The sequence below is a fragment of the Cetorhinus maximus genome, chromosome 18 (genome assembly GCF_964194155.1).
Source record: "Cetorhinus maximus chromosome 18, sCetMax3.hap1.1, whole genome shotgun sequence".
Classification (NCBI taxonomy): domain Eukaryota; kingdom Metazoa; phylum Chordata; class Chondrichthyes; order Lamniformes; family Cetorhinidae; genus Cetorhinus; species Cetorhinus maximus.
Window position 1 is genome coordinate 53278703 of NC_135896.1, and position 17583 is coordinate 53296285.

General features: G+C 40.9%; 2 protein-coding genes and 1 non-coding gene across 6 annotated transcripts in view; 1 reads left to right on the forward strand and 2 right to left on the reverse strand.

Moving 5' to 3' along the window:
- Positions 1 to 1627: 1627 nt before the first annotated feature.
- On the reverse strand, positions 1628 to 14995 carry l3hypdh (trans-L-3-hydroxyproline dehydratase). Of its 2 annotated transcripts, XM_078562733.1 has the most exons (6): positions 14447 to 14995; positions 13333 to 13502; positions 10733 to 10855; positions 10044 to 10181; positions 7855 to 7986; positions 1628 to 2446 (listed from the first exon to the last, which is right to left on the reverse strand). In XM_078562733.1, exons 1-6 carry the CDS (start codon positions 14934 to 14936, stop codon positions 2321 to 2323), a joined length of 1179 nt encoding a protein of 392 aa, XP_078418859.1. In that variant the 5' UTR covers positions 14937 to 14995; the 3' UTR covers positions 1628 to 2320. The 2 variants fall into 2 exon arrangements, with proteins under 2 accessions (XP_078418859.1, XP_078418860.1); XM_078562734.1 differs by lacking the exon at positions 7855 to 7986 and having other exon boundaries at positions 14447 to 14988.
- trnak-uuu (transfer RNA lysine (anticodon UUU)) lies at positions 9339 to 9411 on the reverse strand. The gene has a single exon. It is a non-coding gene; the product is annotated as a tRNA-Lys (tRNA).
- jkamp (jnk1/mapk8 associated membrane protein) overlaps positions 14994 to 17583 on the forward strand; it is a 41793-nt gene continuing 39203 nt past the window's right edge. Inside the window, exons 1-2 of one of the 3 annotated variants that reach the window (XM_078562735.1) lie at positions 15015 to 15064; positions 15320 to 15447. In XM_078562735.1, the coding sequence (XP_078418861.1) occupies positions 15432 to 15447 (16 nt within the window). In that variant the 5' untranslated portion in view covers positions 15015 to 15064; positions 15320 to 15431. Of the gene's footprint in view, positions 15065 to 15289; positions 15448 to 17583 lie in introns of those variants that run through there. The other 2 variants (XM_078562736.1, XM_078562737.1) reach the window with 2 other exon arrangements.

The following is a 17583-nucleotide window of genomic DNA, read 5'->3' on the forward strand; positions in this document are numbered from 1 at the left end:
AGGGATGTTGGAATAATTGGATTACTTCTTCAAAGAGCTAGCATAGGCACAGTGGGCTGAATGGCTTCTTTCTGTGTAGTATATGATTTTACATTATTACAATTATGGAAATGCCATCCTGATCCCCACTCTGACATTTACCACGGTCCTAGCCAATGCACAGCCCTAATATTTTTGGCATTTGCCGCCTTTTTAATTTTTTTTTGCATAGCTGATTAACTTAAAGTGGCTGATTGCAGCCTAGAACAGGAACTGCGGAGCTCCAGAACTTAGGGGTAGTATTGGTCCTAATTCTGTTTTGTATTGCAAATGCCATCTTCGATTTTGCCTGAATGTAGGAAATACTGTTAATTTACATTTATTTATTTAAATGCATTGACACTTTGAGTAGGGTAAGAGAAAACAATTTTCCAAGTACAACACAGTCCAGCAAGTGAATCTGATTTTTTATAGCATCACGTCTTAGAAACTCAGATCTGTTATCATTAATGGTATGAGAGCCCTTGAGTGAATTGTGTTCTGTTCGGTTTGAATTTTTATAATCATCTAGAAGTAATTACTACAAATAAGTGATTTAACAAAGGTCTTGAAGCTGCGACTTTCCTGTACTCTTCCAACAGAAGTAGGAAATCATAGTGTTCTCATATAGCTCATCAGTAATTTGCTTACTAGTTTTTAGACCTTCTTGAGCTGTCTGTTCAACCCACAGTGCCATGACCTCTGCTGTGCTGGCAGGTCCTGAATCTGCCCCAGATGGAACAGGGATCAATCCTGTGCTGTCAACACCGATCTTGTCCACACCAACTGAGCCACTGGCTCTCCCAGGGATGCAGTAGCAGCACTATGCAGTAACATGAATGGTATTTACTACTAACAAGATGCTGCCACCAAGCCAAAAATATGTTCTGCCTACCACATGGCCATACGTTCCAACAACAGAGGATCATATCAAACCACGTCTCTTCGGCTGTTCGCAATAGGCAATGTACTGACTGTACTCAACCAGCCTGTGCTTGCAAAACTCAGAACATGTCTAATGTTAGATGTGATTCTGCAATTGGACAGCACTTGCTGAACAATCCTGAGTTTGATGAGAATTACAGTAACAACCCATTTATCACAGTGCAGAAGAGGCCCTTCGGCCCATCGAGTCTGCACCGACACGTGAGAAACACCTGACTGACCTACCTACCTAATCCCATTTACCAGCACTTGGCCCATAGCCTTGAATGTTATGATGTGCCAAGTGCTCATCCAGGTACTTTTTAAAGGATGTGAGGCAACTCAGCTCCACCACCCTCCCAGGCAGTGCATTCCAGACCGTCATCACCCTCTGGGTAAAAAAGTTTCCCTCACATCCCCCCCCTAAACCTCATGCCCCTCACCTTGAACTTATGCCCCCTTGTGACTGACCCTTCAACTAAGGGGAACAGCTGCTCCCTATCCACCCTGTCCATGCCCCTCATAATCGTGTACACCTCATTCAGGTCACCTCTCAGTCTTCTCTGCTCCAACAAAAACAACCCAAGTCTATCCAACTTCTTCATAACTTAAATGTTTCATCCCAGGCAACATCCTGGTGAATCTCCTCTGCAGAGCAAAACTAAATGCACACGAAGTCGGATAATGTGCTTTATGATCTCCAGCTGTTTTTTTTATTAAACATGATATACAAAATTATGTACAAAAAGGTATCAATTGTTAAAAAATTCATATGCATTTAATATAAATTTCAGGTTGTAGCTCTTGTAATTACTGGCAGCAAAATTTAATTGAAAACCCTTTTTATGTATAGAAATATCACTTTTGAAATGTTTGTGCTGATATTTGAAAACAATGATTTTAAAGGTTCCATGTTTTCAATACATATTCTAAGGCTCAGATTAATACCTTCAATAGCAGCAAGTGTATTGTGATTCAATGGCAATAGAAATATTCTGCAGACAAACACCACTGTCTTCTTGCACTGTATCCTTACAATTAGTTTTGAACAGAATTTCACTGCATAATACACTAATAACTAATGGAAAAGCACATGGTACAGATTGAAATGAAACATTTCTGTGTAAAACACTGATTTAAAAAAATCAAAATATTTGATTCCAAATTCGTTGTACATTGTAAATATTTTAACTCATGATTTAACTAAACACATGGCATAAATTTATACAAGCATAATTCATAATGCCTTTGAGATATTAAGGTTCATATAAACAATGCTGAATTGCACTTGGGAAGAATGTAAATTTAGGACATTAACATTATTAAAATACCCGTTTGATTCTTTAAGACAAACGACTGGATTTTTTTTTTTACTGCTTTATCGGAGAAGAAACCCGTCTTTCAGATCATCATCATCTTCCACATAAAAACTTGCTGTTCCTGTGTAATGTGCTTGTCCTGATACTTCCACTATAATGGCTTTGAAATCGCCACATTTTGTTTCCTGAAAAAAAAATTAGCAGCCTTCTCACGATATTGCTCATGGTCAGTTGGCAGATAATAATACAGCTGTTACCATATAAATGTGACAGGGCCAGTATTGCCAAAGTCTGTGCTATACACAAAACTTTTAATATCATCTGGATTGTAATTCCAATAACTATCAAAAATGCTTTGGTTTTGCCCAGCTTTAACATGTATTTTTGATAGTTACTTGTCCCATATTAATTCAAAACTTGTTAAAAATAATGATTATGTGTTTCTGAACCTAATGGTTTGGTTACAATTCGTCAGATATTACAAGTTTCAGCAGTACAAGTCGCTCCCATAGGGAGATCCTGTATCTTAAATTCATGCTGCCCAATATCTAATTATAACCCATGTTACTGTTGTATTCTGAATTGGATATTGTCTCTTTCACATGCGCTTCTCCAATCTTTCGGAAGGCAGGCTACTTCACAAATAAAGGAAGTGAGCAGAATGCATATCCACAATTTGTTTATTTTGCATTGGTTAATAGAACAACAAGAAACAATTGTAAGAATTCTCACCACACTATGATTTGGTCTGTGTCACTTTTCTAAACAAATCAAATATCACACACTATCCGATTAGTAGACTTACTGAGCATTTCTGGTCAGCTATTGCTCAAACAACTGTATCTCCATCTGGACCTAATCGACCTCTCAACCAGGAATCTGTCTGACCCTTTTCTCCATTGTAACATCTTGTGCTAAACTGAATTCAATGTGTTCCTCTTCTTTCCTTTATCTCTGGCCATAGGTGTGGAGTCATTGCTATTAGTAAGCCTACAATAAAACCATCTGACTTCCCCCTCAAGGAATAGATTCTTGGTAGACGTCCTGTGCTAGGCTCATGTGAATAGGGTAATCCCAATAATAATAGGTACAGTTGGTTTCAGGGAGACCCATATGATCAGTCGGTCCAACCTGCAGACTTAAGGCCACCTGGAGCATTCCAGCTGAAGTAACTCTATTCTATTTCTGCTAATTTTTCTTATTCAAAGATAAGGCTATCTCCAATCACTTCCTTATATCACTCTCCACCCATATCCTCCTTCCTTTTGTGACCATCCCTGGGGGAAAAAACTATCCCCCAATTCATTTACATCTGCAAATTTAAAATCTAAACTATCTAACCTTTGGCCTCCTGTTTGCCACATTTCCACACTTATTTGCTCAACCATTCCCTCATCTCCAGCTTTGATACTCTAGTCTCCAATAAAACCATTACTGTCTCTCAGCCTGACCTTTTCTCCTGGTAATGCCCTCATCTCCACTCCCTTAAGTCCAAGGGACACAAACTTGAAAGGATATGGCAGACAACTGGTTTAGCCATCCACCATCAGATCTGGTTGGACTATATAGAACACTATCAGGTGCTGCTCTCATCTGCTGAAACTGCCCACTATTCCAGGATCATCCTGAAATGCATAGATAACCCCTGGCTTCTTTTCTGTACTGCAAACTGTCTTCTTACATTCCTGTCTCCTCCATCCTTACCTCCGCGAGGAGCTCAAGGACTTCTTTGATGGTCTTGATCATAGTGACAATCAGCTGCCTTGCCACGTCTCTCCCTTCCACCGGGTCAAAATTCCTCTAATGCTCCCCGCTACCATAGGCATGAACTTGCATCTTTCTCTAGTTTCTCTATCGCACCTCATGCCACTCCAAGCTCATTTTGTCCCTAAGACCCACCTACTGTTCCCAAACCCTATTCCCAATAAACTGCCAGCCATTTAACCTCCTCTCCTGGTTCCCAAGTTAGTCGATTTTGTTAATGGTTCTCTCTCTTCAGATGCTGCCTCTCTCTTTAATCTGCTGCCATCATCCCTAGCCTCAAAACAAACCTTGATCTTGCAAACTACTGTCCCATCTCCAACCTTCCATTCCTCTCAAGTCCTTGACCAAGCTATTGCCACCCAAAATCATGCTCATCTTTCCCAGAATGCCATGTTTGAATCCCTTCCAATCAGGGCCATGGTACCTAAATGGTTCTTATCAAAATCTCAAATGACATCCTCTATGACTCAGAAGTAAACTGCCCCTTCTCACCCTTCTCCACCTGTCTGTAGTCTTTGACACAGTTAACCACACCATTCTTCTCCAATGTTGCACCACTGTCATCCAGTTAGGTGGGATTGCTTTCATCTTGTTCCATTCTCATCTATCCAATTATCACCAGACTTACACTTGCAATAGCTTCTCTTCCCACTACTGCCCCAAGGATCTATCCTTGGCCCCCTATTTCTCATCTACATGCTGCCCCTTGGCAAATCATCTGGAAGCACAGCTTTAGTTTTCACATGTATGTTGACACCACCCTGCTTTATCTCACCACCACTCTTCTTGCCTCCTCCACTGTTATTAAATTATCAGACTGTTTATCCAGCATCTACTACTGGATGAGCAGAAATTAAATACTGGGAAGACAGAAGTCATTGTTTCGGTCCCAGCTCCGAACTCTATTCCCTAGCTACTAACTCAATCCCTCTCCCTGGCAACCATCTGAGACTAAGCTAGTCTGTTCACAATGTTGGTGTCATATTTCACCGCAAGGTCAGCTTCTGACCATATATTCGCACCATTGCTAAAACTGCCTATTTTCACCCCTGCAACATCACCCAATGTTGCCCCACCTCAGCTTATCTGCTGCTGAAACCCTCATTTACATCTGTTATCTCTAAACTTGATTACTCCAATGCACTCCTGGCCAGTCTTCCACATTCCACCCTCTAAATTTGTCACCCAAAACTCTGCCGCCCGTGTTGCAGCTCGCACAAAGTTCTATTCACCTATCATCCATGTGCTCGCTGACTTACACTCTCAGTATAGCAATGTCCTGATTTGAAAATTCTTATCCTTTTTCTCAAATCGCTTCATGGTCTCCTCCCTCCCTCTGTAATCTCTCCAAATCACACTCCTCTGAGGTAACAGTATTCATCTAATTCTGGCCTCTTTAGCATCCCCCACTTTAATCACTCCACCATCATTGGCTGTGCCTTCAGCCACCTAGGCCCTAAGTTCTGAAATTCTCTCTCTGAACCTCTTCACCACTCTATCTCATTACCTCCTTTAAAACACTCCTTTAAACCTACTTCTTTGATCATCTGGCCTAGTATCCTTGTGTAGTTCAATGTCATAATAGCCAGGGAAGTGCATTGGGACGTTTTATGTTAAAGGCGCTCTATAAATAAAAGTTGTTTGGTGCTATTTGTTGGTTCATCCTTTTTGAATTTTGTAGGCTTACAAATGGCTGTTATGAGCACTATTATCACATTGGATAAATCCTCAAGGCTTCATGCAGCAAGATCTGATAACATTATCATCAGATTTATGCAAACTAAGGAAAACATATGTCCCAACACAAAAATAAAGGCTTGGACATTTCTGGTATATGTAGCTTTATTTTATAAATTTGGTCTACATCACGACTCTGTATCTCCCTGTTTATAATGACCTGGACCTTTGACTAATTTTGGTAACTATGCTATTTTTACATTTTTCATTGCTTTTCTATGAATTCTTATTAAATATTTTAATAATACATTAGATTTTTAATGAATTCTGAAATACTTTTGGCACAGATTTTGTGGTCAGTGTAGTGAACATTTGCCATTCACTACGCTGACAGCTGCCCCAATGCAATGCCTCAGATCTTCTAAGCATCGGCAATGATCAAACATTTCCCCAATTCAACACTGCTTCGCATTTCTACTGGGATCTGATCAGCCCAGCTCCTAAAGAACTGTGCAGTGCAGCGTCCCTTGCAGAACTCCGGTGGAGTGGAGTAGAGTCAAGGGAAGACAGGACACACCGCCTTTTTACGGTACTAACTACCACGTGGCAAGTTTAAACGTGCAGCTTGAAAGCTAGTGAATGGATGAGTGAATGGGTGTGAGTGAGTGAATGAGTAGGTGGGTGAGATGGTTAAGTGGGCGGGGGGTGAGGTAGGTAGGTGGGTGAGATGGGTAGGGGGTATGTAAGTAAGGTGAGTAGACAGGTAAGTGAGCGAGATGGGTATGTGGGCAAGCTGGGGGGGCCAGTCAGGTCAGGATGGGAGGGGTGTAGTAGGGTTGGGCCGAAGGAATAGTTGGTTTGTGGGGGGTTAGTTGGGTTGTGGCGTGGTGGTCGGATCTGGTTCCGGGGGGGAAGAGTTGAGAGTGGGTGATGGTAGATCAGTTGGGTTGCCAAGGGGGTAGCTGGGTGCTCGGGGTAGTTGAAGGGAGTTGGTGCGGCGGGGGGGGTGGTAATTGTGGGGGGTCAGTTGGAGAGTCCTGGGGAGCAGAGAAATTGCCATTGGAAGTTGAAACTTCCTGGGCAATTCCTATGTAGGTCCACGCATCAGGGCTTGCACAGGGTCCCATCGCGCATCTTTAGTCGTACGTTTGGTCACCACAATCCAGAGGGCAGAAGATTTAGCCCAAACATTTAAGTCAGTCCAGTGCCCTCTACTGGGCATTTGTGAACAGTGAAAGGAACAGCAGACTGAAGAATCCTTCCTGATACACGCAGCCTAAAGCAGAAAGTATAAATTAGATTTCAATCATGTACAGAAAGCAGAATAAAGGTTGGGAAAGACTGATAAAATTGGCAGATAAGGTAGGAGACAGACAAAAAGAAGTTAAAACACTTTTTTTAAACAAAATCTCCAACACTGACTAAAATCTGAAGGAATGAGACACCATACTAGTAAAATTAAATTTTCTGCGTCAGAAAGGTTGTTTGACAGTAATTATCACACTATGTAAACATTTACTTACTCCTAATTGCACCAGCCCTAACCTTTTCAGGCACGTTTAGTGAGTAACTGGCAGGGAAGTACCCATCTGCATGCCATTGGATGTATTTCAATGCGGAAGCTCTCTTTGAGGTTCTGTTATAGCATAGCCAGTAGTGCACAAACCACAGCTCTGGTTTCCACTTTTAACTGTACATGTTTGCACCCTGAAAGTTGCCGCCTCTTTACTCCATAGCCATGAGCGCTGTTAGACTCACTATTATTAATACAAAATCTAGACCATTAAATCTGATGATTATCCCTGAAAAAAACATTTAGGGTCTTTAAAGAAAAGTGAAACATTTATTTCATGTATTGGTGAAATGTTAATTTTTGCACAGTTAACTAGTTTTTCTAAATTTGATGCGCATACATGAAAAATTTGCAATTCTGTCTCTTTCCATGTGTTGTGAATGTATTGGTTAGTTGAGTCATTTTCCCTCCAATATCAAGTCTGAGCATAAGCAAAGGAACACTGAAGAACCAAAGGAATATGATAGATTTATTTCTTCAATGAAGCACTACATTAAAAAGCCAAAGCACATGGAGGAACTGTCCTCCTGCACTTTTGTAGTCTTACCCTGAACAAACAGCAGTGCACAAAATCTCAACTTTTAAACAAAAGATTTGAGTATGATTCCAGGGATAAAGAACTGTAGCTATGAGGATAGACTGGAGAGATTGGGACTGTTTTCCTTGGAGAAAAGAAGGCTGCGAGGAGACTTGATAGAGGTATTCAAGATCCTGAGGGGTATGGACAGGGTAAATAGTGAGAAACTGTTCTCAATCAAGACAGTATCATGAACTAGAGGACACAGATTCAAAATAATTGGCAAAGGAGTGAAAATGATGCGAGGATTTTTTTTTCCCCACTCAGAGGGTGGCTGGAGTCTGGAACGAACTTCCTGTGGGTGGGTGGGGTTTGGCAGGTTCAATCGAGGTATTTAAAAGGGAATTTTAAACCTGAAACCTGAAAAGAGAGAATGTGTAAGGTTATGGGGATAAGGCAGGGAAGTGGGACTTGGTAGAATGCTCTTTCAGCGAGCCAGTGCAGACTTGATGGGCCAAATGGCCTCCTTCTGCACTGTAAACATTCTGTGATTCTGTGAGTAAGCAGCATGTCAGGATAATTTGAATGTGAGCAGAAATTTGTTAATATCATTCAACTGGATAGTAGCTCGTCTTTTGTTTTAAGCTTATTTACTGCTTGCCAACTGTATAAACTTTATTTATATAAAAGTAGGTGACACCTGCTTTGATAAAAATGGGAAATATTCCAAAATGCTCATCAACAGCTTGTTTTCCCAAAATGCTGGGATTATGCAAGTCGTCTGATTCACACATGGTCACTTAGGTGTTTCCTAATTGCCTCTTATACAGCCAGCATGTTTATTCTGTCAAAATTGCCATTACTAGCATCTAGGAGACACTTTTAGGAGCTAATTGGTCAGCATTGGTAGCATTCTACATGCACTTTGCCTAATTTCTCAATTTAACTTTTGTACAAATGACTTTGCTACCTAATTCTAATCCTGTAGACAGAAACTTACATTGAGGCACACTATGCACAAATAATTATCAGGAAAAAGGCTTGTAGTGTTTGTCCAGATGCATTTCTGGGCAGTATATTATAATTTTTGATTTAAGGTAGATATCTACCTTTGAGTGGAGTGGACAGACCCAAGTTTTTTGCTTTCACTATGTAATTCTCCACTTGGTGAAACTCTTTCGAGTTATCAACAGTCACAGATTGCAACTCTTTCGAGTACAATCACAGTTCTTGGTTTCCGGGAGTGGGACATGAACCCACAACCCTCTGATTCAAAGGCGAGGGTGCTATGAACTGAGCCACAGCTGACACCTCAAGAATATAATCTTGAAACTCTTTCGAGTTATCAACAGTCACAGATTGCAACTCTTTCGAGTACAATCACAGTTCTTGGTTTCCGGGAGTGGGACATGAACCCACAACCCTCTGATTCAAAGGCGAGGGTGCTATGGACTGAGCCACAGCTGACACCTTAAAGGAATTTGTAGGAATTGCTCATGATTTCTGCGATTTACATGAGAATCGATAAGAAGCAGTTAAAATTCATCGCCTGAACAGGGACTTGAACCCTGGACCCTCAGATTAAAAGTCTGATGCTCTACCGACTGAGCTTTCCAGGCCCTCCCCACTTGGTGAAAGTGGAGCTCAGTGTACTGATGACTAAATGCTGGTTAAATTTAAATGTTAGTTAAAAAACAAAACAGCTGAGAGGATAGTTCAATTGGCTCCCTGGTGACATTACAAAACATAACATTGAAAAGGTTTCCAGTTAATGCAATGGAAAACTTTTAACCAAATAGCAGAGTGCACAGTTGAAATAGCATCAATCTCGGAGTGCCACATTATTGCAAACTGCATTTTATTTACTGTCTTGACAAATTAGATAATTTTATGAAAGATTTTTCTTTAATTCTGTAATGAAGAAAAAATACTTCCTTTATTGTTAGATTTGGTATCAGAGTTTATGAAAAACAATTGCACCAATTAGGAAGATTAATTGGAAGAAAATCTTACATGAGCAATTAAACAATGAAATTTCCAATAAATATTAATTTTTGAAGCTTAAGTTAATTCCTACAATTTATGGTGAATACTATATAATTATAACTAAATATGCTATAATTTCTAGATATAGTAGTTATCAATTACTTTTAATGCAAAATATAAATGCTGCTAAGTGTTATGGTTTGGGTCAAAATGTGCTGTAGTATTAGGTTTCAAAAAGCAACAATATTTAGAAAATGTCAATCACCTCTACAGCTTTTGCTGTGAAGAGCGAGCTTGTTGGACCACTCTGAAACGTCCTGGTCTGATTCAGCAGAATCAATCCTTTATGGAACTGCAATGCAATCCGAGCTGTCACACCGGAGCCACAGGGACTTCTGTCAACCTATTCAAGATAAGTTAAACAAAAAACGACTGAAATGTTTTTTATTTATTAATTATATTTGATCTTCAACATTAATTTCATTTTATTCCTCAGCTGCATAATAAATAGTATGTATGGACAGATTATTTTGACTTTGACAATTAAAAAGTATTACATGTTGATAGAGAACTTTGCAGAAGGTTAGGGTGCAAGTTCCAACTATTGTCCAGGTGGCACTCAGCTTTGTTTTAATCATGGCCCATAGTGTTTGCGGTAGGGCTGCTCCTATAATTGATTTCGCTGGAGCTGCCCTTAGTGAGGAAGAGACCAACCAAGAGCAGGAAAATAAGACATTTTCAAAATTGTCAAGTTTAATTAATTGATATTTCTTAAAAACAAGTCTGACTGAGAATCTCAGCACAGAATGAGCAAAGATTATTTTGTGCCACTTTATAAATTGGCTATGATAAAAATCACTAAAGATCGGACAAAGTTTACACTTCAAGAGCTATTCAAATGAGTGTATTAAGTTTATTGTAATAAAGTTTAGTAATCACAGTAACCTTGCCTACCTGAGCATCTGCAAAAACACAGATATTTGCAGTTGGCTCTTCAGAAAATGCATCTTTTCCATCAGTTAATATAGTGCCATAGAGGAAGGCAAGTTCTTCACTGTCAGGGTGGTGGAGTTTAACCTGCAAAAAAATATTAATGAACATGTTTGATATTAATTTATTGGATCAATAGCAATCATTGCTTTTGGTAGATACCAGCACACTAAAGTTTAATAGTTATCATATTTAAGTGCTTTTCTGAATCTCAAAATGTGTAATATGTAAACTAACTGGTATGAAAATAAAATTACAATGAAACACAAGGTGGACGTGGAAAGGATGTTTCCTCTTGTGGGTGAATCCAGAACTAGGGGACACTTCAAATTAGGGGTCACACTTTTAGGACAGAGATGAGGAGAAATTTTTTCTGAGGGCTGTGTGACTCTCGAACTCTTCCTCAGAAGGCGGTGCAGGTGGGATCAAGGGATATTTTTAAGGCGGAGGTAAAGAGATTCTTGTTAGGCAAGGGAATCAAAGGTTATCGTGGATAGATGAGAATGTGGAATTCGAAACACAAACAGATCAGTCATTATCTTATTGAATGGTGGAGCAGGCTCGAGGGGCCGAATAGCCTACTTCTGCTGCAATTTTGTATGTTATGTTTGTGTGTTCACAAACACAAAAATCAACCTTATGGTAGATTTCTTTGAAATTACGTATTCTTCACAGAGGGCAAAGTTGAATTACAGTGAATTCTGGGCAAACCATTTAGTGGATAATGCCTCCTAGTGGAATTGGTATGCACCAACATTGAACGACACCAATTTGGTAGTTACTCACAAAATAAAATTCTTATGCACATGCTGGTAGATTGGACAAAAAGTAAGTCAAACAAAATAGTATATATTTCCCCTGTATTATTTTTAGCAATGAAGAAAATCACATGACGTAGGTAATCTATCTTCTAAATTCAGAATCCTCCATACATCCCTGGAGACTGAGGAGGGAAAAAACAGCCCTTGGGGGAAAGAAAGATTGTTGGGGTGGGACAGGGTGTTTTCAGTTAAGGGCTTCAATAGGCCCAAGGGCAGGCAGGCTGATACCTTACCCACCCACTGTATTATGAGGGTTGTTTCGGGGGGTGAGCAGGAAGGCGGTGGGGCCATGAAATCTCCCCAGATCTGTGAACAGTAGTTCTCAATGTACGTTAAAGAGTTATTCCATTTGGTAGTTTTACACATGCTATTGATGGACATATATTCCATTCAGGTATGAAACAGAATGAGCTTTTACATGACTGCTGAATTTCCAACTGAATACACATTAGTAAAAGATCCCACCATCTGTTTGTAAGGCTTTATTTGGAACACAAACACCACGTAACAATATTGTTGCATCTTCCAATTGGATACAGTTTATATAAATTTCCAGAGTGATATGGATATTCACAGTGACATTCTAAATCCAACTGGAAGCGACAAGTGAAAATGGGAATCAACCTTTGGTCGGAAACAACAGTGGTGTTCTAGGAACAGCTTGTACAAATAAGGGTGACTGGCAACCTGTGCCTGGATCTCACTAATTAGCAAGATAAACCCAGAGTTCAAGGATGTGATTTGAAAAAAATAGTACACAAGCTTTTGTAGGACCAGACTTGGATCCCAATTTGGTATTGGCGACCTGTCACAAGTTAACTTCCAAGCAGTTTTCATAATTTAACACAAGAGACAGATATCAATCCTGAGAACTAAAACTCCTGCAAGTAGTAAAGGTTATACAAAAGTATAGGGCATTATAACCTGAACATAATGCAAGTGAACACAGGCAGGCCAGCTGATTAGACAGAGATGGAGTACAGTGAAGAGAAACATAAAATGGTATAACTTGGGAAAAACAGTTCTGAAATGATGCACTGGCATCTGGCATTGATGTGAATGAAGAATGTCAAAATGAATTTTATTTTTATGTTTGGTTAGTAACTTTAACTTTTATTTCTTAAGAAACTAAAAAATTCAACCCTGATTCAAATAGTAGTAACTCACTCCAAAATGTATAAGTAGTCTTTCTTAATGCTTTATGGGATATTCAGGAAATATTTTAACCAAATCCTAGTCACAAAATAATGGCTTAATATCTTAAGTTTGCAAGTTCTGTGGGCCTGCCTGGCAAGGTATGTCAATTCTAAACCAGGTCACAGATCTGCAGTAGTTTGAGTTCTTGCATTGTACCTGGGTACAAAATGTGCATAAAAATTGTCAGATCTTCACGTTGAGTTTCCACAGGTGTATGATCTGAGAAGGCTGAACATGGAACAGCATATTGGATTTTTGTCCAAATTTCCATTAAAAGCAAATTTTTTGTCCTTCAGGTTTGTAAGGTATAATTTAAATAAAAATATTTTCAGGAGCTCACGAATGGTATTGTTTAATTTACTACATACAACTATTCTCAGTTTAGTTGAGGCAGGAGATATCCATTTCCATTGGAAAAGACAACATGGCTACACTTCCAGATGGGATTTAGAGTTGAAATTTTCAGATTTTCCCAGAAATTTGCAAGCAGATTGTGTCAAAGTGAAATAGTGATCAGTCAGAACAATATTTGGCTTCTTTACATACCTGTGCTTTCACAGCATTAGTTACAGTTACCGCGGCATCTACAAGATCCCGGGTCCTGGAGGAACAAATATCCAAACCAAAATGATCTGCACTCACAAATGCATAAAAAGCACCTCCATATGCAATATCCACCACAATCTTCCCACGTGCTGGTACATCAACAGTAACATCTGAAAGAGAGATGAGTAGTACTGTAGATTGTATGTACACACCTGTCTAGTGGCTCTAAACTAAAGCACAGATTCTGCTAGTCTATTGCTGTATGTCCAAGAGACTAGTGGAACAGCTAGCGAAATAACACAAATGACCATTTCCAATGCCTGAAAACATTTTACTTTATTAAATGCACTGAAGGAGTTATCACAAAAGCTTGTGCACACAACACAATTTCTTGACATTTTGCACCACATATGGACATTTGTGAACAATTTAAAATTAATGGCAGGAAAATTGTGTACATGGTGCACAAATCTCCAAGTCAGCTACAATTGGGAGGGTTAATCTGTGCCAAGCAGAGGAATACCTATAGCGTAGAATGAGGTGCTAACATATTGGAAGTAACAAGAGTTAATAACATCAAAAACAGGCAAGGGAACTAAATGGTTCCACACTGAACCTATCAGAGAAAAACTCAGTAGCCCTACCCAATCCATGACAATCAAACAAGCCAGCAGAAAAATGGTCCCATGAGCTTCATATCCTCAACCATGGCAGTACCCAACCCATAAGTGCAATAGACAATGTTGATGTGTTTGCAAGCACCATCAGTACCAAGTGAATGATCATAGATGTGAACCAAGTAACAGGAAATGCTGGAAATACTTCAACCTGGCCAACATCTGTGAAGACAGAATAATAGTTTAACGTTTTAGGTCTGTTCTGATTCTGATGAAAGGTCATTGATCTGAAACGTTAACTGTTTCCTTCTCCACAGATACTGCTAGATAGGCTGAGCATTTCCAACACTGTTTCTTTATTTCAGATTTCCAACATCTGTAGTATTTGGCTTTTGCATACAGGTGGACCAATTTGATTCCCTCTAGGACATTAAAAAGCTGCTGACTACAGGAGACACAGTATATGTAAGAGTTGCGCCCACACCTCTCACTCCCACCTGTCGCGAAAACGAAGGCGGGGACACTGTGGAAGCGGACCCGGCCGCTCTTGCCCTTGTCGTACTGCACGAAAGCCCGGACCAGGCCGCAGGGGCAGTGAATGTTGACTTGGCTTTCGGGAGAGCTGGGCTGGGCGATCAGCCCGTAGTCCAGGGCGAAGCGGCCGAGCGCCAGGACGGCGTGGCCGCACATGGTGCTGTAGCCCTGGTTATGCATGAAGAGGACACCGAGGTGAGCGTCCGGCCGCTCCGAGGCCACCAGCAGCGCCCCGTACATGTCCGAGTGGCCGCGGGGCTCGAAGAGCAGCCTCCGCCGCAGGCCGTCCAGCCGCTCCCGCACGTAGCGCCGCTTGCTCAAGATGTCGCCCCCCAGGACCGGAGGGAAGCCGCCGGTGATGATCCGCAGCGGTTCGCCGCCCGTGTGCATGTCCAACACCGACAACACGGAGCCGAGCCCCGGCGGCGCTCTCAGCGTCAGCGGCGGCTCCATCCAGACTCCGACTAGCCGATTGGGAGGGTTAAAGGGTAAAGGTCAACTCCGCTTATCACCGGAAGTGGCGGTGAACGGAACCGGAAGTGTGGGTGTCTGGAATGGCGGCTGCTGGACCTGAGCAATGGGTAAGGAGGGTGGATGCAATGTTCTTTCCGTGTGTAGATAGTAAAGACAGCACATACTTTTACCTCATTTGATTGATTAGTGAAATGGTTTCTATAGAAAAGGCTTTTAAATAGATATTTAAACTACATGAGCTTCCCTGGGAATCTGCTCTTAACATGGATTCTTCTCTAAAATAAATAACCTATAGGAAAACACTGGGTTGTCGCAGTGTCAGCAACCGAAAACCGAACAAAATCACCCACTTTATTTCATAGGGCCTCAACTAAAACCACCAAACCAAAGGGAACTTATAAAACTTATCATCCACTGTGCGTTCCAGTCCCTGCGGTATCCACTGGACCTGGAAGCTTCAAACGCGTCCTTAACATGTATTTAGAACAAGGTAAATCGATAAACTTGTTTTTCTTTTTAATCTTTAAATGCTCTGCAGTAAATTGGTAGGTTACTTATCTCAAAATCAAGCTACTCCTGTCTCATTGGGAGTCACAGCACATCGCGGCAAATCTTTCCAATGACTTGGCTTTCATAACACTTTATTGGAAGCTGGTCAGAATTATAGCTTTATGGTAATGTACAACTCATCTGTAGACTAAGTGGAAGTCATTGTTGGTTAACTGGAGTATTTTTAATTTGAGTATTACTCTCTTTTGCCAATTATTGTTGCTAGAGTTGAATTACCACTGATTCTGTGACCACTGATGTGAATTGAATATACATGCGTTTATAGTACTTGTGCACATATCTCAAATGTCCCAAAATACTGCACACAATAAATTACTTTATATAGTGATTTGTTTTGAAGGGAAACAAAATGATGTACTTTGCTGAAAAAGAGACATGTCTAAGCTTTTCATCTTGCACCCATGGGGACACCCGCAAGAATACCAATATTGGGGGGCGGGGGGGAGGGGGAACAACAATTTAAACTGTGAAGAGAGCGGTTGGCAAATGGTGTTGCCATGGAGAATGCACCACTGATGGTGACTGACAGTTAACTGCCAAGCAATGTTTGAAATTTAAACCAGGCAGCTTGACTCTGATTGTTCAAGGCATTGTCCTGAGGAATGAGTCAGCGAATGGCTGTCACTTATTTTGTTCAACTGAGACAGGTGCAATGTGTGTACAAGTTCTTTCTGTCTGCAAAGAGCAGGGCCTTGTGTATTAATATATGTAGCTTCCAGTACATGCAAATGTGTCACACTGCGAACCCGACTGACAATCTTAAATAGGTTGTCAGTGTAATTCTTAGCAAACTTATTTAGCAAATGTTGTCCAATCGCGGAATCACATTATGCTTTGAGTTTTTCAAGCATGGGCCGGTTGGGTACGGTCTGTACCCTGCACGTTGCGAACAGCTGCTGGGACATGCTGTTTGATACGATCCACCAATCTTTGGGACATATGGCCTATATACCACATCACACAGCATAACACTGGCACTGAAATTCATATAGCACATTACTCATTTGTGTGATAGGCAGAATGTCTCTTTGGCTTGACAGCAGCATCCTGTTAGTGGTGAATACCACTCGTGTTGCTACTACATAGTAGCAGCGTGAAGCAGCTAGCTTCACCTGTTGCTCAAAGTTTTGAGATAGGTTACCCTGGAAAGAGTAAGGTGAGGTAGACTGGGCACTTTTGAGGGCCAAAAATGACGGCCTGAGGCCTGTTCATGAGATTGTGTGATATACAGCTCATAATGATCTAATCAGGGTAGCCTGATTCTGCAGGGTGCCTTTGATGTGCCCTATTCCAGCATCAAGCTTGCATGGTGTGCAAATGGCTTGGCCCTATTTAGAAGGTTGCTGATAAGACCAACCTTATAGCATGTGGAACTGTAAGAATCCCAACGTGTATATTGACCAATGAAGGTAGGCTTTCAGTAGACCATGGTAGAGAACCCCCTGGCAGATTTCTCAATTAGTACGTCAAGGATGGGAGTTCATTTGGCTGCCTTCACCAATCAGGGTCAAGCTGCCTGGTTTAAATTTCAAACAGTGCTTGGCAGTTAACTGTCAGTCACCATCAGTGGCAACGTCACTTGCCAACCAATCAGCACATACCATATACATTGTTGTTTTTCCCCCTTATATTGGTATTCTTGCGAGTGTCCTGATGAGTGCAAGACAAAAAGCTTAGACATATCTCTATTTTCAGCAATACCCAGGTTCTGTACTACCAAACAAGTATTTGTTATTGCTGGAGACCACCAGGTACTTGTTTCTGTGAATTCCCAGTAGTCCATTCCATATTTTATAGAACATGATTAGTCTACTTTTCTCCCTCCTTTGCTGTAGTGATTCCCACTTCAAATCTTTGTTCGAGGATGTGACACTGATGTAAATCTGGAACAAAAACAAAATTACCTGGAAAAACTCAGCAGGTCTGGCAGCATCAGCGGAGAAGAAATCAGTTAACGTTTCGAGCCTTCATGGCCCTTCGGCAGAACTGAAGCATAGTTAGAAGAAGGGAGAAATATAAATTGGTTTAAGGTGGGGGTGGGTGGTGGGGGGGGGGG